This window comes from Chelonia mydas, chromosome 6 (genome assembly GCF_015237465.2).
Source record: "Chelonia mydas isolate rCheMyd1 chromosome 6, rCheMyd1.pri.v2, whole genome shotgun sequence".
NCBI lineage: Eukaryota > Metazoa > Chordata > Testudines > Cheloniidae > Chelonia > Chelonia mydas.
Window position 1 is genome coordinate 102,915,179 of NC_051246.2, and position 27,194 is coordinate 102,942,372.

Here is a 27,194-nt window from a genome sequence, read left to right on the forward strand (position 1 = left end):
GCCTGACAGAGGGCCCTGAGAGGGGTGGAGCAGCAACCTGAAAGCAAAGACTGAATTAAAATTGTTTTTCTGTTTATTTGATGGTTTCTATTAAGAAAGTAAGCCTCCTTGCAAGACAATGGGCATGGCAGCATATATTTTGGAGGTGGGGAGAAGCCTGGCCCAGCGACACTGGGGATTAATACAAAAGTGGAAAAATCACCCATACTGTACTGTTTACATGAAAAACTGTGTTTAACCATTCTGGCCCCTGGTACTTCATGTTCTCTTTCCTGTTATTATTTTATTCCATTGGTTTGATTTAGTCATACATCTATTTGGCCAACTATTTTAAAAGTATGGTCCAAAAGTCAGGGTATCATCTGGTGCTTATATGTAATTGAAAAATCAATGAAAACACATTTTAAAAGAAAAAAATCAGCTTCACCTTTGCATTAAATTTCTTCAACCATATTTCTCCAAGCATGTCAAAAGCTACTTGTCTTTGCTGAGAACAGAAGGCCAGATCCAACGTTCATTGAAGTCAGTGGAAAGACTCCCATTGACTTAATGAAATTTGGATCATGCCTTAAGTCTATAGTGTGACATTGCACTCCATTTGCTTTATGAAAATATGCTTATGAATGTGAATATAATATAACTGGAATATGCTTTATGCAAAAGGCCTCTTGTAAGGTATCATTACAAAGCTTATAATCTGCTGAGTGTGTTCATCCTAGTTGTATGCATGTATCATTCTTGTATCTGAATCTTGAAATATGAAGTATAACTCTGAGGTCCTATTGTAATTATACAAAGTGTGGGCCATTAATGGTGGTTTAGAATCTTGATGGCTCCCATTGACTAGGACAATTGGTTGTAAATGGCTTATTTACCTGCAAGCCTTCCTGTGTACATTTGAGCCAGCCCATGGGTCATGAAGAATGAGGTCTCACAGGGACATGGGATCATGTCAGCTGATAATGAAATCCATCTTAAATCTAGTACTTTTCCATTTAGAAGGAGGGGTGGAGACTCAGACAAAATATTCCCACCTTGTGCCAAAGCTATAAAAGGGGGTGGAGCAGGACAAAGGGAGGGCCAGTCAAGAGAAAACCCCTAGTTAACACCTAAGATGTCTGCTGGAACTAACAAGGACTGTACTAGGGGAAAGGATTGGGCCCAGACTACGAAGAAGTCTAGTCTGTGAAAGAAGCTTATTGGAACATCTCTGAGGGCAAGATATTACCTGTAATCAGTTTCTTAATGTATTAGGCTTAGACTTGCACGTTTTTGCTTTATTTTGCTTGGTAACTTACTTTATTCTGTCTGTTATTACTTGGAATCACTTAAACCAGAGGTGGGCCACATCCGGCCCGCAGGATCCTCCTGCCCGGTCCCTGAGCTCCTGGCCCGGGAGGCTACCCCCGGCCCCTCCCCTGCTGTCCCTCCCTCCCTCCCCTGCAGCCATGTGGCCAGTGTAATGCTCTGGGCGGCTGGGCAGCGTGGTTGCAGAGCGCGGCCTGACCCAGTGCTCCGGGTGGCGCAGCTGTAGCGCCACCAGCCACTGGTGCTCCAGGCAGCACAGTAAGGGGGCAGGGAGCAGGGGAGTTGGATAGAGGGCAGGGAAGTTTGGGGGGTGATCAGAGGGGAACAGGGGGTTGAATGGGGGCAGGGGTCCTGGAGGGGGGGCAGCTAGGAAGAGGGGGGGGTTGGATGGGGCGGCAGGGGGCAGTCAGGGGCAGGGGTTCCGGGGGTGGTCAGGGGACAGGGAGAAGGGGTGGTTGGATGGGGCAGGGATCCCCGGGGGGCAAGTCAGGAATGAGAGGGGGGGTTGGATTGGGCGGCAGGGGGCAGTCAGGGGTGGGGGGTCCAGGGTGGTCAGGGGACAAGGGGTGGCGGATGGGGTAGGAGTCCGGGGGGGGCCGACAGAGGGGTTGGATGGGGCAGGAGTCCCGGGGAGGGGCCATGAGGGGGTAAGAAGCGGGGAGGGGGAGAAAATCGGATAGGAGGCAGCGGCCGGGCCATGCCTGGCTGTTTGGGGAGACATAGCCTCCCCTAACCAGCCCTCCATACAATTTTGGAAACCCAATGTGGCCCTCAGGCCAAAAAGTTTGCCTGCCCCTGACTTAAATCCTACTTTTTTATACTTAATAAAATCACTTTTGTTTATTAGTAAACCCAGAAAAAGTGATTAATACCTATGGGAGCAAACAGATGTGCAAATCTCTCCATCAGTTTTATAGAAGGCGGACAATTTATGAGTTTACCCTGTATAAGCTTTATTCAGAGTGAAATGGATTTATTTTGGGTTTGGATCCTATTGGGAGCTGGGTGCTGGAATCAGGTAACCTGCAGAGCTGTTTTCACTTAAAGCCTACAGCTTTGGGGGTGTGGCCCGGGCCCTGGGTCTGTGTTGCAACAGGCTAGCATGTCTGGTTTCACAAGGCGGGATTCTGGAGTCCCAAGCTGGCAGGGAAAACAGGCTCAGAGGTAATTTTAGCACATCAGGTGACAGTCCCAAGGGGGTCTCTGGGACCGAACCCTTCAGATATAGGAAGTTTTAAGTTTTAAAATTAACCCAGTCATGAGTGCAAAGAAAAACCATCTGTCAAAATGTTGTAAATGTTACAATGGCCATACTAAGGTGCTTGGCTTTGGGTGTGAGGAGAGAGTGGAGGTAAATAGAATATGGTTCAAAAATTTCCTTTTGTCCAAAAACAACCATGTATAATTTCAGTTTATAATTCCACCAAGTGGCAGGGGCTTGAAATGTAGGACATTGTCTTCATTGGAGTTACTCCAAATTTACATCTAACTGAAATCAGTATCTGGCCATTATCATGTAAAATTCACCCAAACCAGCCTCATATCTATTTTACATTTTGTGTTCAGACTATATAGCTCAAGAAATAAACACAAAATTCCAAATGTCTCACCTGTATCAACAGGGGTTACTCTGAATCCAAAATTGAAGGTTTGGGTAAGATCCAAGTATTTAATGGCATTCAGTGGTAGATCATCATCAAGCACTCGTACCCAGTATCTACAGGTGCCTACTATAATCTTCCATTTTCTTCCATTCGTAGTGCCAAAGTCATACACAAACCACATGGCTGAGCCAAAGGTTCTGTTGAAAGGCACTCTCTCAGGCATGGTAGCATCTGCTAAAGCAGTCAGATTATCCAGAACTTCAACAATCAGGAAGCTGCTAAAGCCAGGAATCACCACAGTCTTCTCAATATCAGAAGATTTAAATGGAGTAGTAACAACGTTCGGCCTACCATTATAATCTAAATTAAGAAAACAGAATAATTACATTTTCTGTTCAATAATTTTTAGCATGCAAATCTAGGGCCAGATTATGGCACCCTTCGGCCTGGTCTACACTACGAGTTTATGTTGGATTTAGCAGCGTTAAATCCGAATTAACCCTGCACCCGTCCACACAACGAAGCCATTTTTTCAACATAAAGGGCTCTTAAAACCGATTTCTGTACTCCTCCCCAACGATGGGATTAGCGCTGAAATTGACATCGCCATTTCGAATTAGGGTTAGTGTGGATGCAATTCGAAGGTATTGGCTTCCGGGAGCTATCCCACAGTGCACCATTGGGACCGCTCTGGACAGCACTCTGAACTCGGATGCACTGGCCAGGTGTACAGGAAAAGCCCCAGGAATTTTTGAATATCATTTCCTGTTTGGCCAGGCGAGCTCATCAGCACAGGTGACCATGCAGTGCCAGAATCGAAAAAGAGCTCCAGCATGGACCGAACGGGAGGTACTGGATCTGATAGCACGGATTCCTCTCCCCATACAGCGATCAGAACTACGTTCCAAAAGACAAAATGCCAAAACATTTCAAAAAATCTCAGACGCCATGAGGGACAGAGGCTACATCAGGGACACAACACATTGCAGCGTGAAACTTAAGGAGCTCAGACAAGCGTACCAGAAAACCAAAGAATCAAATGGACACTCTGGGTCAGAGCCCCAGACATGCCGCTTCTACGCTGAGCTGCATGCAATTCCAGGGGGGGCCGCCACCACTACTCCACCCCTGTCTGTGGACTCCGATGATGGGGTACTCTCCACCATGGCTGATGATTTTGCAAATGGGGAAGATGAGGAGGAGGAGGACGAGCTTGGGGAGAGCACACAGCACACCGTTTTCCCCGACAGCCAGGATCTTTTTATCACCCTGACTGAAATACTCTCCCAAGCCAACGAAGCTGGAGAAGGGACCTCTGGTGGGTGTACCTTTTTAAATATAATACTTGTTATAAAAGCAAGCGTTTTTTAATGATTAAGTAGCCCTGAGGACTTGGGATGCATTCGTGGCCAGTACTGCTACTGGAAAAGTCTGTTAACGTGTCTGGGGATGGAGCAGAAATCCTCCAGGGACATCTCCATGAAGCTCTCCTGGAGGTAATTTAAAAGCCTTTGCAGAAGGTTTCTGCGGAGAGCAGCCTTATTCCGTCCTCCATGGTAGGACACTTTATCACGCCATGCTAGTAAAAAGTAATCTGGTATCATTGCATGACAAAGCCTGGCAGCGTATGGTCCCGGTGTTTGCTGGCATTCAAGCAACATCCGTTCTTTATCTCTCTGTGTTATCCTCAGGAGAGTGATATCGTTCATGGTAACCTGGTTGAAATAGGGGAATTTGATTAAGGGGACATTCAGAGGTGCCCATTCCTACTGGGCTGTTTGCCTGTGGCTGAAAAGAAATCCTCCCAGCAGTTAGCCGTGCAGTGGGGGGGAAGGGCACTGGCGCTGAGCTGTTTGCGTTTGGTCTAGCAGGGATCTTCCCTGATACCAGCCAGGTGGTGGGGGAAGGGGAAAAGCGATCATCCCAGAGAATTGGATGGGGGGAGGGGGTTAGTTTGGTTTCTGCTGCTGCACGTTAACAGGAAAACTGCAGCACTAAATGGCCAACTCAACGGGCTTTGCTTGGTATGGGAAAGGAGGGGGCTGCTGTTATGAAGGTTGCAGAAGCTGAAAGACTATGGCTTACCATGGCTGCCTGCAAGCCGAATTCTGTTGCCCGGCCCTGCGTGTGTGATCTCTAACACCAAAGCCGCAGGCACTCAATATAAGATGCAAAATGCGACCTTGTATCAAAATCACATGTGCTATGTAATGTGAATAGCGTTGTTCACCGTGAAAGAGTATAGCCATTGTTCTGTAAAACGTATCTTTTTAAATACTTCACTCCCTTTTTTTCCTCCAGTAGCTGCAAATGTTTCAAGCCTCCCTCCTCTGTCCCAAAGGCTATCCCAGATAAGGCGGCGAAAAAAAACGCACGCGCCATGACATATTCTTTGAGCTCACGCAGTCATCTGGCACTGACAGAGCTGTGTGGAGGGACACAATAGCAGAGTACAGGATGGTGGCCGATGAACGTGAGGAGAGGTGGCGGCAGGAAGATCAGAGGAGGCATGAGGAAACGCTGGGGCTACTGTGGGATCAAACGGACATACTCCGGCGTCTGGTGGAGGTTCATGAACGGCAGCAGGATCACAGACTGCTGCTGCAGCCCCTGCTTAACTGCCCTCCCTCCTCCCCAAGTTCCATAGCCTCCTCACCCAGACACCCAAGAATGCGGGGTAGGAGGCTCCAGGCACCCAACCACTCCACCCCAGGGGACAGGCCAAGCAACAGAAGGCTGGCATTCAACAAGTTTTAAAGTGGCCTTTTCCTTCCCTCCTACCCTCCTTCCACACCCCACCCAGGCTACCTTGTGAATTATCTCTCTATTTTTATAATCAATTAATAAAGAATACATGTTTTTTAAATGACAGTGACTTTATTTCCTTTGCAAGCAAGCTGTGATCAAAGGGGGGTGGCTTACAGGGAATTTAGAGGCAACCAAGGGGGCGGGTTTTCATCAAGGAGAAACAAACAGAAGTGTCACACAGTATCCTGGCCAGTCATGAAACTGATTTCAAAGCTTCTTTGATGTGCACCGCTTCCTGCTATGCTCTTCTAACCGCCTTGGTGTCTGGCTGCGCGTATTCAGCGGCCAGGCGATTTGCATCAACCTCCCATCCCGCCATAAACGTCTCCCCCTTATTCTCACAGAGATTGTGGAGCACACAGCAAGCAGCAATAACAATGGGAATATTGGTTTCACTGAGGTCTAACTGATTCAGTAAACTGCACCAGCAACCCTTTAAACATCCAAATGCACACTCTACCACCATTCTGCACTTGCTCAGCCTACAGTTGAACAGCTCCTGACTACTGTCCAGGGTGCCTGTGTACGGCTTCATGAGCCAGAGCATTAAGGGGTAGGCTGGGTCCCCAAGGGTAACTATAGGCATTTCAACATCCCCAACAGTTATTTTCTGGTTTGGGAAGTAAATCCCTTCCTGCAGCCATTTAAACAGACCAGAGTTCCTGAAGATGTGAGCGTCATGAACCTTTCCCGGCCATCCCACATTGATGTTGGTGAAACATCCCTTGTGATCCATCAGTGCTTGCAGCACCATTGAAAAGTATCCCTTGCAGTTTATGTACTGGCTGCCCTGGTGGTCCGGTCCCAAGATAGGGATATGCGTTCCATCTATAGCCCCACCACAGTTAGGGAATCCCATTGCAGCAAAGCCATCCTCTATGACCTGCACATTTCCCAGAGTCACTACCTTTGATAGCAGCAGCTCAATGATTGCGTTGGCTACTTACATCACAGCAACCCCCACAGTAGATTTGCCCACTCCAAATTGATTCCCGACTGACTGGTAGCTGTCTGGCGTTGCAAGCTTCCACAGGGCTATTGTCACTCACTTGTGAACTGTGAGGGCTGCTCTCATCTTGGTATTCTTGTGCTTCAGAGCAGGGGAAAGCAAGTCACAAAGTTCCATGAAAGTGCCCTTACACATGCAAAAGTTTTGGAGCCACTGGGAATCATCCCAGACCTGCAACTCTATGTGGTCCCACCACTCTGTGCTTGTTTCCCGGGCCCAGAATTGGCGTTCCATGGCATGAGCCTGCCCCATCAACACCATGATCTCCAAATTGCGGGGGAACGCAGGTTTAGAGAAAAGTGTGTTCATGTCCTCATCACCACGCTGCCGTCGCCTCCTCGCCTGGTTTTTCAGGTGCTGGTTCTGCATACACTCCACGATAATGCACGAGGTGTTTACAATGGTCATAACTGCTGCGGTGAGCTGAACGGGCTCCATGCTTGCTGTGCTACTGCATCTACTCCTGCTTGGGCAATCCAGGGAAAAGGGCGCGAAACGATTGTTTGCCATTGCTCTGATGGAGGGAGGGGCGGCTGACAACATGGCTTACAGGGTTGGCTTACAGGGAATTAAAATCAACAGAGGGGGTGGCTTTGCGAGAAACAGAATGGCCCCCTCAAGGATAGAACTCAAAACTGGGTTTAGCAGGCCGCTGATTTCACGGAAGGAGGGAGGAGAAAATGAATACAAAACAAATCTGGTCTATCTTGTTTTGATCCACTTCATCTATCTTTATACATCTTGCTGGCAGCAGACTGTGCAGTACGACCGCTAGCCATCGTTATCTCCTGGGTGCTCGGCAGAAGACGGTGCAGTATGACTGCTGGCCATTGTCTTCTGCTGGCTTCAGATTAAAAGACAGTGCACTGCCGGTAGGACTGAATCGCCATGAGACAAAACTTAAAAGGGAAATGACCTGGCTGAGTCACTCCCATGTTTGCCCAGGCGCCCCGATCTCATTGAGGTTGGTTAAAAGAGCACCCAGGACTACGTCGACAACGGCTACCAGTCATACTGCACTGTCTGCTGCCAAAAGGCAATAAACTGCTGCTGTGTAGCAATGCAGTACCGCATCTGCCAGCACCCAGGAGACATACGGTGACGGTTAGTTGAGCGGGCTCCATGCTTGCCGTGGTATGGCGTTTGCACAGATAACTCAAGAAAAAAAGGCACAAAACGATTGTCTGCCCTTGCTTTCACGGAGGGAGGGAGGGAAGGCGGGCCTGACGATATGTACTCAGAACCACCCGCGACAATGTTTTAGCCCCATCAGGCATTGGGATTTCTACCCAGAATTCAAATGGGTGGTTGAGACTGCGGGAACTGTGGGATAGCTACCCACAGTGCAACACTCCGGAAGTCGACGGTTGCCTGGTACTGTGGACACACTCCGCTGACTACATGCACTTAGAGCATTTGTGTGGAGACACACACAATCGACTGTATAAAAGCACTTTCTACAAAACCGACTTCTATAAATTCAACCTAATTTCGAAGTGTAGACAAGACCTTACTCAAATTGAGCAGTACCTTATTCCTTCACTGGTATGACCATATGAAATTAACATATTATTCAGTGTGACTCATGGTGTCAGAATCTGGCTCGTAATTTCAATAAAGAATGCTCATAAGTAATAGTTTAGAAATAAAACCTCATATTGGATTTCAAACATCTGTGTTAGTTATAACTGTGACACATTTTATTAAACATAGGCTCTGATTGTGTGAAATGCCGTGTGCCTCCTTTTACCATGACATAAGAACTGCACTACCAATTCTACTCCAGCACGGGGTTTTGATCCCGAGGAAATCCTTGGGTGGTTTGTGTACAGCAGTAGGAGGCAGCATCCAGCCCTAGGTTTACAGAAGGGCATTTTTGGGTGGGTAAATTTTCAGCTTTCAGTATTGATACAAATGACCATTTCTGGAATAAGTTTAAGGGTGGCAATACACTCTCTTTCAGTGGCACCATTTCAATTGCTTATAATTTATTGTATATAAAATTTCTTTAAGTATGTCATAGTCATTTTTCCTCTTGGAAAACTAAGTCTATGGCATTTCTTAAAAAAACAAAACAAAAAACCCCCCATTTTGAGTGGAGTTCAAGCTAGACTCCATTAAAAAATTATATATCTATATCTATATTAAAAAAAACAGACACTTTTTTCCATGCTTGTATAACTCCAGGGCAGTTCTTCTGAACTGGTTGTAAAATTTCAGTTTCAGCCTGAGGCTGAGAAAAAAACATGTGGACTTACAGACTCAAAGGAAGTCTTTAGAGGGAGTGAAAATTGGGGTTTAGAATACAATGGCTTTTCAAAATATGTTAACGGTGGATGTAATATTGCTCATTTGGCTACTCTGAAAGAAAAATGAGGAAGTCTGCAAACAACTCAGAATTCTCAGCACGTTTGTGCTTGTAACACTCTCTCCCTCCACTCTTTATATGTCACTTGTGTCCTTAGATCTTCAGGGTTTATATATCTTCATATGTGTTTGTATATCATCTAGCACTATGGGGCCTTTGGACACTACATAATATAAGCATTACATATGAATATTTCTTACCAATAATTAACAATGAAGGAAGAGAAAATTGTCTCAAATTTTGTTAAAATACAGTTCTGATTTCATTGTTAAATAATGGGTATATATACTTTTGTTCTTCTTGAGTGATGCACATGTGCATACCATATCTGAGTCCTAACAGCGTTCACCATCACCAGAGCCTAAGAAGAAGCATAAGAAGCAGGGGAGACTGTTGGCACTGAGGTCTACTAGGCATGGGGATAAGAGTAGAGTGCAGTCTAAGTACTCCTCTGCTTTGGTACCGCAGAAGATGGAACCATTGATTCTGGTGCCTAGGGGGGTGCCATCAAGTCCGAAGCCAGAAGGAACTCCTTCCACATCCGTGGCACCACACTCTGACACTATCTCAGCACCGGCCATGCCGGAGGCATTTGTGGTTGCAAGGGATCTCCTGATCCTGTCGGTGCCAATATTGCCAGCAGTACAAGAGCCAGTGCTATTGGTGCTGTGGACACAGGAGAACTAGCAGGATCATAACAGAGCGCGGTACCATGCCAGCCTCATGTACCCCGGATGGCTCTTACTTTGGTACTGTGAATGAGAAAACCCATGATGCTCACTTCTCTATGGACCTCTCCTCCTCTGCACCAATTGCTGGCACCATCTGGAATGGCACCACTGTGGTCAGCGAAAGGAGAGTCCTCTTCTTCCAAATTAGAGGCTGGGTCTTACATTTCCCATTCTCAGAGCTGCTCCTGCTCCCCCTCCTCTAGATGTTTCCACCCTTCCTTGCTACACAGGTCCTGAATTCTCCAAGTTAAAGGATTTGGCCCTAAACAGTAAGCTCTTTGGGGCAGGGACTATCATTTATTTTGTATTTATACAGAGCCTTGCAGAAAGTAGCTCAGTGAGGTTGTTGCTTTTAGGTGCTACCACACTATAAATGTTAAGTAATAATAAACCCATATAATTGTCCCCCAACTTTTCTATGGAAGGCAGATATGTAAGTAATGAAATAAGTTATCAGAGAAGGCAGATGGAATTTAAAAGTTGATAACTTGAAATAAAAGTGAAACTAGCAAGTTTTAAATTATTTTTTTAATCCTATTAACTAGAAATACCACTATTAGAGAACATTAATGTATGGCGTTTTGGGGCAGAGAATAGAGCAATTTGAAATCGTCACCTGTCTGATATTCAGACATTTCAGATTTTGGAAAAGAAAGGAGATGTTCTCTACCTGTACAGTAACTGGAGTTCTTCAAGATGCATTGTCTCTATGTGTGTTCTGCTTCAGATGTGCATACACCCAGTATGCCTGTGGTCGGAGATTTTTGCCAGGAATAACTAACTGTTTGGTCCACACATGCATCCTAGTTATCATTGTGCTCCATTCCAAGGGTATAAAGGGCAGTGTTGCAGGACCAATCGCCACTCCATCACAGTACCCAGCATAAGCTAAGGACTCTGAAGCAGAGGTGAGGGAAGATGGGTAGAAGAACATCAACAGGGACAAGACATCTTAAAGACTACCAGTTACTGTACAGGTAAACTCTCCGAGCAATTGTCCCTATGGATTTTCCACTGAAAGTGCCACCCAAGCAGTAAACTAATTATGGAGAGGGTGTTCAGCATCCTGTCTAGTACAAATGAAGTACTGCCCTGCCAAAAGAGGATTCCAATCCAGAAGTCTCTAGACTTCTAGCCTACTGCCTCGAGAAGGTATGAATAGAGCCCCAAATAACCTCTTTACAAATATCTATAATAGAGATACTTTTCAACAAGGCTGCAGATGTAGACTGAAGTCTAGTGGAGTGAGCTCTAAGAATAATCTGGGTGGGGAGGGGTCTAATGTCATGATTTTATAACATGTTCTTATTCACCCTGAAACCCACTTCAATACTCTGAGTGGAAACAGGTGAACCTTTCTGCAAATGAAATAAAGAACATCTGGGAGGTTCTTAAGGACTTTAGTCTTTGGAAATAAAAGGCTAATACTCTCTAATGAGTGAAATCTTGCTTCTTCAAGATTGGCATGAAATTTAGGGTAAAATATTGGTCATTGAATATCTTAAGCTAGAATTTGGATACTATTTAGTCTTAGCTGACATAGTAGCTACTAGGAAAGATGTCTTCACTGCAAATGTAGAAAAGAACGTCTTGCTAAAGCTTAAACAGGGGACTCAAGTGCTAGGAGGACCAAATTATGATCCCAAAGTGCAGGTAATTTACCTTAATAGGAAAAAAAGTTTCTGTAACCACTTGATAAACCTATGTCATTGGGCGAGGGAAAAAAAAAAAAATCAAGAAACCATCTAATGAAGGGGAAGCTGCTAATAGCTGCCAAATGCACTCTAATTGAACTCAGTGACAGCCCCCTATTTTTTAGGAATAAGTAATCTAAAACATGAGATAGCTGTGACTCAAGAGGAAGCAGACCAAATGTAGAACCTCTTTCATTTCCCTTGTAGAAGGTTTTCTGCTGTTAGAATGTCCTGTACTATAGAACCATGGAGACTGACATGAGGGCATTTGCTGTGGGTGGAATTGTTCATCCCTATCCTGCCTGGACACCCAAGATACCCTTTCTGACTGATAGTCTAGGAAGGGACTCCTAGGAAAATAAGGTAGTGTGTTCTCATCTCTGTGTTGTGAATCTGATAAGAGACATCAAATTCAAAAGTGGGGCATGCAGTAGAAGGTGGAGTAATTTGTGGTAAAGTCTAAACTATGGTCAGTACTGAAGATTCAGTTGGTTTTGATGACAGTCTTGTGACTCATATTGACAGGTGCATGTCTCCTGACAAAAGAAGGGATTTCAATTCCTCTGGAGATCCTGGGGTAGAATAAATCTATCTGGTGCTGGTGTCAATTGAGGAGAAGGCACTTCTATATTAATCCTACATGGAAAGAGGTAACTGGTACTGGTAGTGGAATCATTGATTTAGCCAATACTGAATAACTCTTCAGAACCGACCACTTTGCTGGTGCCCAGGACTTGCTTGCCTGTCAAAGCAAAGACAAGGACTCAGAGAAGAATTTGAGATATCTAGCCATGAAGAAATAGAAAAGAAATTCAGTTTTACACTTTTGGAGAACTAACCCCACTGAAATATGAATTCCTTTATCTGCAGGTTAAATATAGTGTACATTCAGACAGCTAGAATGGGGAATTTGTAAAAGGTCATATATAACAGGTTATCTTCCAAAAAAAAGGACCTCATTACTGTACAGAATCAATAGTATCTGTAACTTACGTTCAGGAACAAGCTGAAGCTTAACTTTGGTGATGTCTGGCGCCTTCAGTACATGTAAAGAATTACCTACAAAAGGGCTTCTACCTTCAGATTCAAAGGGAAACCTCTCCAGAATGTCTACGACGACAGAGGATAAATATTGTGGAGGATATCCATGATGGAAAACATTGACTATTGTAGCTGATCCGAATGGCCTACATGGGCAGGAAGCATATATTTGTTATGACATTAGACAATTGGCTAATTAAAGAATTTACACATGCTTAAGTCCAACCCTATTCACAATCCTACTTAAGCACATACATAAATCGAATTGACTTCAATAGGATTTAAGCATAAGTTTAGACAGTTAAGCATATGTTTAACCACCATTCCTGAATGGATATGCTTTCATGAACTGGGGTGCTAGTCAGGTCTATTAGAGTAGAAATTACCCATGTCTGTTTCCAGCACAAAGCCAGAACAGTTGGACTGTGTACAATGTTGGGTGCGAGTTGCAGAGATAGAATTCACTTCCTAACCTGCAGGCAGGCTGTGGAGCTCCAGTGCAACCCCTCTGAAGTTGATATTCCAGCCCATGGACTACAAAAACAGTCACTGCCACTCTGTTCCTCTTCTACTATGTTCCTGCCTCTGGAGGACTTAGTGCAGAGGCTCTCTTACGATGGTAGCTGTTTTCAATCACCATGTTGTTTTAACACACATGGTGCTAAAAATGCTGCCAGAGCCAGAGAAACATCTACACTAAGGTTCCCCGTGGTCCCAGCACTACTGCAGCTGAACTGGTCTTAGAAATGGTAGGAATTTTTTTTGTAACAACTCCATAATGTAGACAAAGCTTGAAGTAAATTCTTGGTGCATCAGAAAGCTGCAGCTGAAAAAAATCAATCCAGATGCAAAGGGAAAGAAGAGTGAAAGAGGCTGTACTGATGATTTCTACTGTTATTTCTGAAGAAAGACAGGTGACTGCTGGCAAGGGTAGAGTGGGGAAGCTTGGTTTGCTTCAGAGCTCAAAGCATATTTAAAATATAACTGCTGATTGACACAGTTGATTTGTTTCTTTACCTATGCAGCCCTTTGCCTGTCTGCTGAGACAAGCAAAGAGTTGTACTGGTGGCGGTTTGTGTCAGGTGGGTGCCTGTTCATTAGTACTGCCACAATGTACTTCACACAGCAATCAGAAGGTAAGGTTTAGCTCATTAGACAGAGAAACTGTTTCTAATGATATTGAATACTCTAGTAGACATTTATATACAACACAAAGTCAACACAGAATTAGGTTATGACTGTCTGCTGCTGTGGAAATGAGGCACTGGGCTGAAGAAGCAGAGCTGATGTAAACTGGCAGAGCAGTATTAGGACATTTTCATGAGCATTACATTCATTTGCAAAATTTAAAACCAAAAATAATCAGAAGCAATACAGGAACTAGACCAAAATGAAGCTTTATGTGGTCTCAACTATCTCTAAAAACCCTTCACACCAGTGTTGGGCTGATTTAACACATGACGTTAGTGTACACAAGAAGGAAGTAAATAAAAAGCTGCAATAAATCCAAGCTCCATTAAAACACACACACACAAATGTAAGGGCTAGATACTACAGTCCTAAATCAAATAAAACTACCACTGAACCCTCACTGGACTTACTCGTCTCCTAGTAAACACCGCTTCCTTCATGACTTTGCTATTTTATCTAGACTGTTTGCTGCCGTCGTTGCTTCACTGGACAATCAGAGGGCAAGTGGGTCAAATTTCCAATGTTTGCTGTTAACCATCTGGCAAAGAAAGGCTTTCCAAAGGCCACTGAGCATCTATTAGACTTCAGTGCAAGCTTTGCTTGCAGACTGGACCCATCCTTTGCAGAATGGAAAAAGTAAAAATTGACAGAAAAATCTATATTCAGCTAAAATCTGCCCTTGGTTATACCCAGGTAACCCTATTAAAGCCAGTAGGTTTGCAAAGTATGATTGAGGGCAACTCTTTGCCTAATGTTTCCACATTCCTAAAATGATATTTAAAACATTTTAATAAAATACAAACTATGAAAAAAAGTATTTAGCAATGCCCTTTTAAATGATTAAAACATGAAAATATTGAATGCTCTTTGATACTAATAATATATCAAGAGTTAATCTATTTACCTATATTGTAACACTTTGCCTTTGTGCAGATCAGAAAATCTTGACTTTTGAATATTTCTTGATTTTCCATTCAATGGGATATGTTCAAAAAATACCATTTGCTGTTCAGTGATGTATTGTGGAGACAATGGGCCATCAAAACCTATGTCATCCTCCTAGAATGAAGGGAAAATGTTGGTGATTATCCTTTTTCTTTTTATTGTTTGCCTAAACAATGTAAAATAGAAAATTGAGCTGATGCCTTGAAAACTGATTAAAAGACAAATTAGTAAAATAAGCACATTTAAAATCTGTTTTTTCTCCTCACATAAAATGTTACAAATATTTTCTAACACCTACAGGACTCTCTAAAAATAGATACTACCCCATTAAAAAGGCAACAGTAACCAAGCTTAAGAGAGTGGTATTTGAGGTACAGCAGTCATTTCCTTTGCTAAGTAAAGGGAAAACTGCAGCATCCGAGATGTGTAACTGTCGGCAAATGTTTTTAAATGGCAACAAAGGTATTTCTTTTGAGTTCACTGATTTTTTTTAAATAGTAAGAAAAAAACCCAGTAAGTACAAGGACTATATTATTGGACAATTACTTGTTGCCCATTTGATTTAACAGGTATTATGCCAACTTCTTACTGCATCATTATTAGCACCTATGGACCAGGGTCACATTTCCTGCAATATTTATAATTGAAATGTGATTATTTTTTTAGGTTAGCCATGTTGCTTAGGCCCATAGACTGATCAGATTTTACCTATGAGTGACTAAACTCCACTCAACCTCCTGCTTCTTATTCCCGCATCATGCGCTTCTCTCTATTACTGTGAAAGAAAGCTCATTTCCTCATAGTTCTTACCTTCATACCTTCTCTTCTTTTGGTATTATTCAGTACATTATTTTGTCTCACCATATGCATGGGAATTGCTCTGCTCACTTAAGTAAAATGTTACTATTTAAACTCAAATTCTACAAAGCATTGACAAATAATTTGCGTGAAAGATACTATATAAAAAGAAATGCAATTTACCAGCACCCGCTCTATGTGTGAGCAGCACTGGGTGATTCAGCTCTCTTCCATTTAAGGTGAAATCCACTTATGTGTGAAGGGCACACTCAAAGCCCTCTGCTCTATTCAAGCACAGCATTGCACCATCTGCTAGTGGGGAAATGCCTGTGCAAACTTGTGCTGAACCCACAGGATGGTCAGACGACGCTGTTTGAGATGGAATGGAGAGATGGACTACTAGATCCACACTCAATTGTGCTCAGCATAAAAGAAAGAAAGGTCTGTGACTTATTCCAGGTTGTGGACTAGAAATACCCAAACAGGCGCTGCACAGCATCCTTGCAGTTGTCCATCCACCTCCTCAAATGAAACCCAGTTTCCTTGAACTTTGTGCACTGGGAGGGAGGAGTGGTTTTAAAAGTATTCTACAACAGTTTGATAATTTGGTTATACAACTAACCTGCATTAGAGTGATAACATCAAGCAGTCTTATTTCCAGACTATCAGAGACTGATTCATTCAGAGAAATTATATTTAAAGACCCCAAGTGGTCGTAGTACAAATTGAAAACATTGTGTGCTGATGTCGTAAGCTTTGTATATCTTTCTAAACCTACAGAGAGAGAACATAGGACAACAAGTTGAAAACGTGCACCTGCACAAGCAAAACTTGGTAGCATAGTGAGTTTACGTTTATTGCAATAGGGCTGAAGGGTGCTGCCGGCTTCTGAGGGAGCTGTGATGGCTCAGGATGAAGCCTCTGTTTTCAAAAATCTTTGAAGAAACAAGCTTATGGTAAGTTAATAAATAAAAACGGTTTAGAGCAAAATCACAAACAAATGTAATTGAATGATTATCTCCTAAGGCACATACTATTTAAGGTCCTGATCCTGCACTGAGCACTGGGATAGGCCCTTGTGTCCATTATCGTCAAAGAGGTTCTGCCTGGGTCAAGGGATCCATGCATACATACTCATCGCAGGCTCAAAGCCTCAAGGCTCAGTCCTGCAATGAGTTAAGTCAATGACAAAACTCTCACTGACTTCTATCATAGTGTAGAGCATACCATTATTGATGCTCAGCCCAATCAGATTATCTGCTTTGCAGTTTTAGATGTGTATGTTAATGTTAGTAACACAAGGAGTTTTCCAACCAAATGACAGTTCATTCAAAACTTAACAGAAGATATGAATTGAATACATTATTTTTTGTAGCAGTTTAAAAGATTTCTTGAATCCCGTCAGCCAATGTACTGTAAAATAATGTAACAAAAAACTAGCTTTAATTGTTTTTTCCGGAGCATGGTTAGCAAAGCAGCTGCCCTGGGTCAGTTCCTGACCACTGCAGAATTAATTCTGAATTCCTCACCTGCCTTAGCAAAGAAGATGCTTCCCTTGTCTGTCACAAATGCAATTGAGTGACTATAAACACATGTATTTGTTTTTATAACTATTTCATTCTCCAGAGTGATTAACAACATAAAAGTGTTGCCTCCATCCTCAGAAAACCAGACCTATGGAAAAGAAACAATTGTGACTGTTGAACTGCTATCTGCATTCACAGCTTGTTCATAGAGTATTATAGAGACAGAATCTTTTTCAAATTAACATTTGCTGGAAATAATCAAAGTAAACACCCCAGCCCCACAGTTATAAAAATGCAATACATTTTATTGCATACATACATGAGTATTACAGAAATACCAAGCTGTCTCAATATCTACAACTTGATGTTTTTAGAAAATAACCCCTATCTGGTATTACAAGGTTTCCCTGTAACTAAAATTTGTTCATAATTAACTATAACTCACTACTTGAGTATTTCCTCCCTCCCGCCCCAATTAAAGGCCTATCCTTACTTAAGATGAGCAGTACCTCACTCCACAAAGTCACACGTGATTTAAATGAGACCATTCACAGACACTGTTCAGTAGTAGCAAGGGCTGCAGAATGAGGCCCTGTGAGAAAAGTTATTTCTTCCCACAGTTAGAAAATGCATGACAGTTTCTCATTTTCATCTTGCTTCTGCTGCAGTCGATAGGAGTTTTACAAAATTTCCTCAAGGGGAACAAAACTGGATCTTTCATTCCTAAAAATCACCATTAAAATTATACTTCACTTCCATATATATTCCCATAAATGCACACCTGGCTTCCATAAACATAGAGAAAGTGACTTCCTGGATGAAAAAACATTCCAAAAGGCAAAAACGTAGGGTCTGGAAACCAGAATACTGGAAATTTTGTTTGCCTGTTCAATTTGTGGTCTGTTATCTTGTACACTGAGACCACTGCTTTATTCTAAAGAGAAAAAAAATATTAACTATAGACATGTACAATTTTTGCACAGTCATTAAAACACTAGCATACAGAATATCATAAGAGAAAGAATGTATAGCACATTTAAGTAGTTATAAATTTATGTCATACACAGTAATACACAGAATTTAGAGAGAGAAACCTGCACATTATTGTGTAACTGGGCACAAATTTTTGCTTTTCATTGACTGGTCAAATAGAAACATTCCCTAATTTCTTGTAATTGAAGGGAAAGGCTTTTGTGGCATTTAGAAAAGATTAAAACTTAAGTTCTGAAGAGGGAGAAAAGGGGTTGTGAATAAAGCAGAGTACTCGGAACCAGGAGAGCTGGGTTTCCAGCTGTGCTGCAAGACACCCTGGAAACTGCAATAAAATGTTAGATTTTCCTCATCAAAATATAGTTGCTCATGAAGAGCCATTTGCACAGATAACCTTTTTCAGTGCAACGCACCTAAAGAAGGACCCATTTTATATACAGAAATAAAGGAGAAATATACCTTTACTACTTCACACTTCTGTAGCACATTCCATGCAAGGATTTCAAAAAGGGCCTGCAAACACTAAGGTGAAGTTCATCCTTGTGCAGAAGTCCAATACCAAGCCAATGCACCACTTCCATCCAACACAGGCCTTGCCCTGGACTTCTGCACAGGGGAGAATGTCACTGTAGATTAATAAATTTTTATTATCCTCATTTTACAGATGGGGAAACTAATGCCTAGAAAGGTGAAGTGACTTGTCCAAAAAGCAAACCCGTGAAAGAGTCAGGGACAGAACTCAGATCTCCTAAGTTTCAGTTCCCCTCCTCTAATAATCACTGATACAGTTTGGCATCCTTTATCCAAAAGCCATGGTCTTGGACAGAACAACAGAATGGCATGGAAGGATGGGCAATGTAATTTAAATTATAAATTAAAGTTCAGATGTGTTAGGAGGCAGAAATTATGCCTGCGGTTCCATACTGTACCTGAACATTTATAAGACCTATTCCAGTGTTCTGCTGATAGTCAACAAGAAATGCCACTACTCGTCTAGAAAGTGTCTTTCCACCATGAAATCTACGGGGTAAGCAACTGTACCATTCTGTATATGGATCATTACTATAGAAACAGGTAGATGCCTAAGAGGAAGGAAATATGGGATTAGGAACTCAATATGGTGAAAGTTTGTATGGGTTTTTATATAGTGTATCATAAGCTTGGTTTCAGAACAAAATGGAGGATCAGATCCTCAGCTGGTGTAAACTGGCTCAGCTCCATTGACTTCAATGGAATGCTTGTGAGCATTAGACTAACAAAACTGCACAAGCCTTCGCACAAATCCCTTCAGCAAGACCAGATTTAGTCTTACTCGGGTCCTGGATTTCTTCTTTTGGGCAGAAACTGACAACCATCTGAAACCAAGCCTACCTCTATATTGGATCTGTGATATGGACAAATGGGAACTAGTAAGTAAGTGGAAGTTAATGAGAATTTTCCTGGAGGATTAAGGAAGCGGCTCAAGTAAACAATTGCAACTTTAGACCCTTTGATCTTCAACTAGATCCGCGTAGACAGCCCTGTGTGCCCATGTGGAGCCTAATTGACTTTAGTGGGATCCACATTGGTGCTGGGGCCACCAATGTCACCCAATGGAAGTATCAACAGGGTCATAGTATGAGCTAAATGTTATTGCATATTAATTTGGAAAGCAATTTTAAAGCTAGGAAACTAATTAGGGGAGATATAGCGTGCCAACTTTTTACTAATGAGCTGTGACATCAAGACTTTACATGTTCAGACAGAAAAATGGCAAAGAAATAGGAAGTTAAAAAATATAGACTGATATCAGTGGGAATACTGTTGCATTAGCACTGCAGTTACGATCAACCAATGCAAACCTTACCTGGTTTACTGCACTACCATACCTGGCTTAATGTCTTATCTTTGTTGAACAAGAGGCTAATGTAATCCACTAGGGGGAAAAAAAAAGGTATTATCTAAAAGTCAAAGTCAGCATGAAATAGCTGTAATATAGTTTTATAAAAAGACCAATATGGTTTCATCTTTATGGGACAGATTTCCCAGAATCAGGGCCAGTTCTTCAAAACAGCTAAGTACCGAACATACTCAGCACTTTTGAAAATAAAAGCTTATATCAGCTCATATAATGTGTGTGTATGCGTATGAATATAAAAAAATAAATAAAAATGTTATACTCCCCACACACCACCAACTCTGTTCCTTATTCAGAGGGGGAACCTGTACAAGCTGATTTGGGTTTAGGCAGGCTGGAAAGGGAACTATCACCTCTGTGGTATGTGCCACATTTCATCCAACTCTATAGAGACTCTTCCATGGGTTCTCTTTAGGGTTCCAGTTCCACCTGATTCTTCGTCCCACCAGAGTCTAGGTAAGTTACATTGTGTCCCCCTCCACCATTTGAAAATCCCCTTCAGGGTTCTGGTTAAATAACGTCTTTGGTTGAGGGAACTCCTAGAAGGCTGCTGGGAGTTTGGCTCTGCACTAGTGGAGAGACAGGAAGCCTTTAAGTGGCAGTCCCTCTCCTCAGGAGAATTCTTCAAAATCTGTGAGTTTGAGGATCAGAGCAGTAAAATAAAGAAATTTGTATTTTTTAGATATGAAAAGTATTTTTCAGTTGACGGATAACCGGAAAGGCTATAAATGAAAAAGTGAAAAGCTCTGTTGCTAAGCTAGAATCTCCTACAGCTAAGCCTTCATTTCACCAAGTGAGAACAGGAAATGGCTAAAAGGTCACACAGCACTGCTAAAAGACAGTTAGCTACATGGGGAGCAATTTTAGGATAATTGTTTCTTTCATTTCCCCTTGACGAAGAGGTTTGGAGGGGACGTGGATCTACAAGAAGATACTGTACGGTAGAACCTCAGAGTTATGAACACCTCAGGAAAGGAGGTTGTTTGTAAATCTGAAATGTTTGTAACTCTGAACAAAACATTATGGTGGTTCTTTGACTTAATACAGCTTTGAAACTTTACTATGCAGAAGAAAAATGCTGCGTTTAACCATCTCAATTTAAATGAAACAAGCACAGAAACCGTTTCCTGACTTTGTCAAATCTTCTTTTATTTAAAAAAAAAGTTTAAGTAGTTTACGTTTATCACAGTACTGTACTGTATTTACTTTTTTGTTGTTGTCTCTGCTGCTACCCGATTGCATACTTCCGGTTCCAAATGAGGTGCGTGGTTGACCAGTCAGTTTGTAACTCTGGTATTCATAACTGAGGTTCTACTGTATTCTGTTCCATACCTCCTGTTTTAATCCTTTTTCCTCCACTCCCCTCTCTTATGCTAAGTAGTCCACTGAATGAATAAAAGGAGAACTGGGAAATGATAACCAACTGAACAAACAGGTAAGGTAAATGACAAATCTGGTATATGGACAAGCTTACTCTATAGACTGCATTTACATGGAATAGAGTTTGTGAACTGGATTTGTGGAATGCTGATTTCAATCTGCCTGTGTAAAATAGCTGTAGCTCATGAAAGCTCATGCTCAAATAAATTGGTTAGTCTCTAAGGTGCCACAAGTACTCCTTTTCTTTTTGCGAATAAAGACTAACACGGTTGTTACTCTGAAACCTGTTTACACAAATACACCTGTAAATAGTTTAAACCAGTGTGTAATCGTCTGGGTTAAATTTTTGCTCCCTTTTCAAAGCTTGAGTGAATGGGCTTTACACAGGGAGGTGGGGAAGAATTGTCACCCTAACCTGGAGCCAGGTTTCAGAGCAGCCACTATGTGCCACTACAGCAGTGTCTGGGTTATAAGAGCAGCTGCTGCTTGTTCTGTGTCCACTAAATAGCGTTCTGATCAGTGGATCTGTGAAGTCTATAGATTCACTGCCCATCCCAGCAGGACCGCTGCATTGCCTTGCAGAGAACTGCTGCACAGCGATGCTGTAGGGCACTGAGAAGGCACAGGTTTCTCTTCCATGCAGCCTCTCTACTGCCTATCCCTCATGCAGCAGGAGAGGTTACTCACCTTGGGCAGTAACTGGAGTTCTTTGAGAAGTGTGTGCCTCTGTGGTGCTCCACTTTAGAGGCACATTCGTCCCTGCACCTTCGGTTGGAGATTTTTGGTAGCAGTGGCTGTTCTGCCCACACATGTCCTACACATCCTTGTGTCCTGCATCGAGGCTATATAGGTCTATGTGGGCAAGCTGCTCTCATTTCCTTCTTTATCACAAAGGCAGCTCCGAAGCAAGGGGGGATGGATAGTGGAGCGCCCACGGGGACACATATCGAAGAACTCCAGTTACTGTACAAGGTGAATAACATCTCCTCCTTCGAGAAGTGTCCTTGGGGGAACTCCAATTTAGGTGACTCCCTAGCAATAACCCTTTAAGAAGGTGGGAGTTTAAGAACAGAGTCCACCACTGAAGAAAGAACTGTGTTGCCTACTACCCCATCTGATCTTGCAGCATGATTTAGGGCATAGTGGTTGGAAAACGTTTGCATCAAGGAACATGTTGCAGCCCTGCAGATTTCAGCAACCAGAATGTCTTTGAGTAGAGCTAGAGATATAGACTGTGACCTCGTAGAGTGTGCAGTCACTTTTAGAGGAGGTGTAACCTCAGCTAATCTGTACAGGCAATAATACATCCAAAGATCCACTTACAAAGTCTGTGAATAGAGACAGTTTCTCCCTCAGACCTATTTGCAGTAGAAACAAAGAGTCTAGGGGACCTCCTGAATGGCCTAGTTCTATCCAAGTAAAAGGCTAATGTCCTCTTAACATTTAGTGCATTAAAAGCAGACGACTGTGTAGACTGTGGCTGAAGGGAAAAAAAAAAAGAAAGGTGAATAGTTTGGATGATATGAAATTCAGAAGACCCGTTAGGTAAGAACTTTGGATGAGGTCAAAGATTACTTTGTTCTCCAAGGAAAAGGTAAGGGAGCATCTGCCATTAGAGACACCCGCCACCCCAACGTTTAGAGTAGAAGTGATGGCCACCAAGAAGGCAGCCTTTGTAGACGGATGTAGCAGCGAGCATGTAGTTAATGGCTCAAAGGGTTGTTTCATGAGACAGTTAAGAACTAGGCTGAAATCCCAAAGCTATGTAGGAGCTCTAATCTGCAGAAAAAGATTGATAAATCCTTTTAGGAATCTCGCTGTGGCTGGATGAGCAAATATTGAAAAACCTTCGACTGGCACATGAAAAGCTGCTATTGCCGCTAAATGAACCTTGATGGAAACTCCTAGGAAGGCCTGAATTTTTCAATTCCAGTAGGTATTCCAAGATTGAGGAAACAGATGACTGAACAGTAGAAAGATGGCACCGCTTCTCTATTTCTGAAGAAAAGTATGTCTAGTAGATTCCTTTCTGGTATTTAACAATATCTTTTGTACTTCCAAAGAACATGTGATCTCTAATCTTGAGAGCCCACGGAGGAACCAAGGTTGCAGGACATTCAGATTGGGGTGAAGTGTCTGACCCACATCCTGAGACAACACTCGAGGTTTGATTGGGAGCTGCCATGGAGTGTGAGAGATAAATTTGATGAGGTAAGGAAACCAAACTTGTCATGGTCAAGTTGATGGAACTCCTTGCCAGAGGATGTTGTGAAGGCCAAGACTATAACAGGATTCAAAAAAGAACTAGATAAATTCATGGAGGATAGGTCCAACAATGGCTATTAGCCAGGATGGGCAGGGATGGTGTCTCTAGCCTCTGTTTGCCAGAAGCTGGGAATGGGTGACAGGGGATAGATCACTTGATTACCTGTTTCGTTCAATCCCTCTGGGGCACCTGGCATTAGCCACTGTTGGAAGACAGGATACTGGGCTAGATGGATCTTTGGACTGACCCAGTATGGCTGTTCTTATGATGCAATCAAAATGACTTTGGCTTGGTCCTGTCTGATCTTGATAATGGCCTTTAAGAGCAATGGAGTTGGAGGATATGCACAGAAAAGACCCTTTGTACATGCAAAGAGGAAAGTGTCTCCTAGAGGTTGGTGATTGAGTCCTGCCAGGAACAGAATTTCCTGCTCTTTGTGTTGGCTGACGTGGCAAGAAGATTGATCTCTGGAAATCCTCAAGCTACAAGTATTATGTTAAGGATTCGAGAGTTCAGCTCTGTGATACATAAAAAGGGGGGAGGGTAGCTCCCTTTTATGGACACCCAGCCATCCAGTTAGCTACAAAAAAAATCCCTCTTAGTACAGTAACTCCTTTCCTAACGTTGTAGTTATGTTCCTGAAAAATGCAACTTTAAGCAAAATGATGTTAAGCAAATCCAATTTCCCCATAAGAATTAATGTAAATAGGGGGGGTTAGGTTCCAGAGAAATGTTTTTCACCAGACAAAAGACTATATATGTAAAGGGTTTAAATTTTTTTTTTAATATATATATAGATATACATATATACACACACACTATAAGTTTTAAACAAACAGTATAATGCTCTACACAGCAATGATGATTGTGAAGCTTGGTTGAGGTGGTGAAGTCAGAGGGTGGAAGAGGGTGGGATATTTCCGAGGGAATGCCTTACTGCTAAATGATGAACTAGCACTCGGCTGAGCCCTCAAGGGTTAACACATTGTTGTTAATGTAGCCTCACACTCTACAAGGCAGCAGGAATGGAGGGAGGGGAGACAACATGGCAGACAGACACAGAGACACACACCCTGTGTGTGAGAGAGAGAGAGATGCGCATTGCCCCTTTAAGTATGCTGACCCCACTCTAAGTACATTGCCTTTTTAATTAGATCAGCAAGTTGAGGCAGCAGCTGCTGCCAGCAAGCTGCCTCTGTCCTGAGCCCTGTCGTGTCCCCCCTGCTCTACAGAGATGGGGTAAGCGGGGCGCAGGGGGGAGGGGGACACCCTGACATTAGCCCCCTTCTCGCACCCACCCTGCACACCAAGCAGGAGGCTCCCGGGAGCAGCTCCAAGGCAGAGGGCAGGAGCAGCACATGGCAGTGTGGGGAGGGACAGTTGAACTGCCCAGCAATTGATAGCCTGGGGCGGCTGCCACACAGGGAATTTAGGGGAGCGGGAGGCTGCCGGTCCACCCTGGTTCCAAGCCCCCACCACTAGCTCCAATTGGCTGCTCTTCCTGCAATCAGTGGATAAAGCAGGCAGCTGCCAAACAACGTTATAAGGGAGCATTGCGCAACTTTAAACAAGCATGTTCCCTAATTGATCAGCAACGTAACAACAAAACAATGTTAACCGGGACAACTTTAAGTGAGGAGTTACTGTAGTTGTTCTTTACTTGCTTTACCTGTAAAAGGTTAAAAAGTCTCCCTGCATAGGTAAAAGAAAGGGAGTGGGCACCTGACCAAAAAAGAGCCAATGGGAAGGCTAGAACTTTTTAAAACTGGGAAAAAACTTCCCCTTTCTCTGTCTCTGTTGTTCTCCCGGAGAGAAGGGAATGCAACTATGGTGTAAGAAGCTTGGGGACAGGTATGAAAAATCATCTGAATCATACCTAGAAACTACTCAGTTGAAACCCCCAGATATGTAAGTAGATCAGGAAATGTCTAGGAAGACACAGTTAGGTTTATTTCTTTATGGCTTGTGGACTCCTCAGTGCTAACCCAAAATGCTTTTGTTTTGCTCGTAACCTTTAAGCTGGTCCTCAAGAAGGTCATTCTTGATGCTGAATTTTTGTAAGTGGGTTTTTTATATCTAGCAATAGCCTGAGTTCTCAATGTATTTTCTTTTTGTTTTTAATAAAATTTACCTTTTTTAAGAACAGGATTGGATTTTGTGTCCTAAGAGGTTTATGCATGTTTAATTAGCTGGTGGCAACAGATGATTTCCTTTGTTTTCTCTCTCAGGTCTTCCCCAGAGGGCGGGTGAAAGGGCTTGACAGTACCCCACAGGAAGAAATTCCCAAGTGCGCCTTCCAGGGTTCTCAAAGGGGTTTTTGCACTTGGGTGGTGGCAGCATCTACTCCTCCAAGGTCAGAGAAAAGCTGGGGGTTTAATACAAGCCTGGAGTGGCCAGTATTAATTTTTAGAATCCTTGCGGGCCCTCACCTTCTACACTCAAAGTGCTAGAGTGGGGAATCAGCCTGGTAAAGCTCCCATATGTAATTTAGGGAGAAATGTCTGCTCAGGTCGTTCACCATGGTGTTTTGTATACCCAGGAGATAAAAAGCCAAGATTGGCTATGCACCAGTTCCAAAGCTTTATTGCTTTGGTGCAGAGTGAAGGGAATGCACTCTGCCCTGATAATTGATATAATACATGCATGCTATGTTGTCTGTCATGATCTTGATAGATTTGGTTTTGAGTAGGGGAAGAAAGCGGAGGCAAGCATTTCTGACCACCCTTAATTCTAACAGATTGATGTGCAAGGGCTGTTGCTGTTGTGATCATTTGCCTTGGACTGTGTGGGACCCTAAATGTACTGCCCATTCCCAGAGGGAAATGTCCAATGTTAATATGACTACAGGGGGATTCTGGTTGAAAAGGATTCCTCCACAAACTTTGGATGCATTCATCCACCAGGTGACTGACTGTAGGACCTGACTGGGTACAGATACCAGACTGAGTTTGTTGGGTACATTAACAGTCCTGAGACACCAGGATGTAGCATTTTTGTTATCAGCCCTCTTGCATGTGGGAGGGTGGGGATGTTGGTGGAGTTTGCCAGATGGACTTGGTTGGCTCCAGGAAGGCTTCATTAATTGGCAGTGCCATCTGTGCTCAGGCAGAGCTGTGCAATATGTTCAGGAGCTTGTGATGGGAATCCTGGACATCTTCTGGTGGATTTTACAGAGTGTCAGTGACCCACTTCATCAGGTCCTGGAATGATCTAAAGCTGTCAGCTAATGATAGTGATGGTGGGACGACTATTGACTGACACATCCAGTGAGGATGAGATGTTTGAGTTGGGGGTCACGGCCTTGTCTGCCCCTGCCTCTTGCTCCTCAAAGGTCTCCTCACGCTCAGAATGGGGAAAAGGGATGAATAATACTGGGGAACAAGATCTTCTGCGTTCCCTGTGGGACTGAATTGAGGCCACTTGAAATTGCTGGCAGTACTCTGATCATGGATTACAGTAAAGCCAATGAGGGAGACCTTAAGGCACAGAGGGAGGAATCCAGCGCTGGTCATTTCAACTGTTGGAAGGCAGGGGTCTGGTGTCCTGTGTCTGTTGCGTCTGCAATCGGGAATAACTTCTCCTGGAATGAATTGGAGAAAGTTCAGAGTCTGAGTCAGAATGCTCCTCCACAGATTGTA

General features: G+C 43.1%; 1 protein-coding gene across 1 annotated transcript in view; it reads right to left on the reverse strand.

The window, feature by feature from the left end:
• CATSPERB (cation channel sperm associated auxiliary subunit beta) overlaps positions 1–27,194 on the reverse strand; it is a 99,990-nt gene that overhangs the window by 40,891 nt on the left and 31,905 nt on the right. The window contains exons 11-18 of the mRNA XM_043549755.1: positions 19,882–19,928; positions 18,943–19,095; positions 17,805–17,957; positions 17,027–17,171; positions 16,120–16,271; positions 14,659–14,813; positions 12,516–12,709; positions 2,919–3,272 (exon numbers count right to left, since the gene is read on the reverse strand). Of these exons, the coding sequence (XP_043405690.1) occupies positions 2,919–3,272; positions 12,516–12,709; positions 14,659–14,813; positions 16,120–16,271; positions 17,027–17,171; positions 17,805–17,957; positions 18,943–19,095; positions 19,882–19,928 (1,353 nt within the window). The remainder of the gene's footprint in view (positions 1–2,918; positions 3,273–12,515; positions 12,710–14,658; positions 14,814–16,119; positions 16,272–17,026; positions 17,172–17,804; positions 17,958–18,942; positions 19,096–19,881; positions 19,929–27,194) is intronic.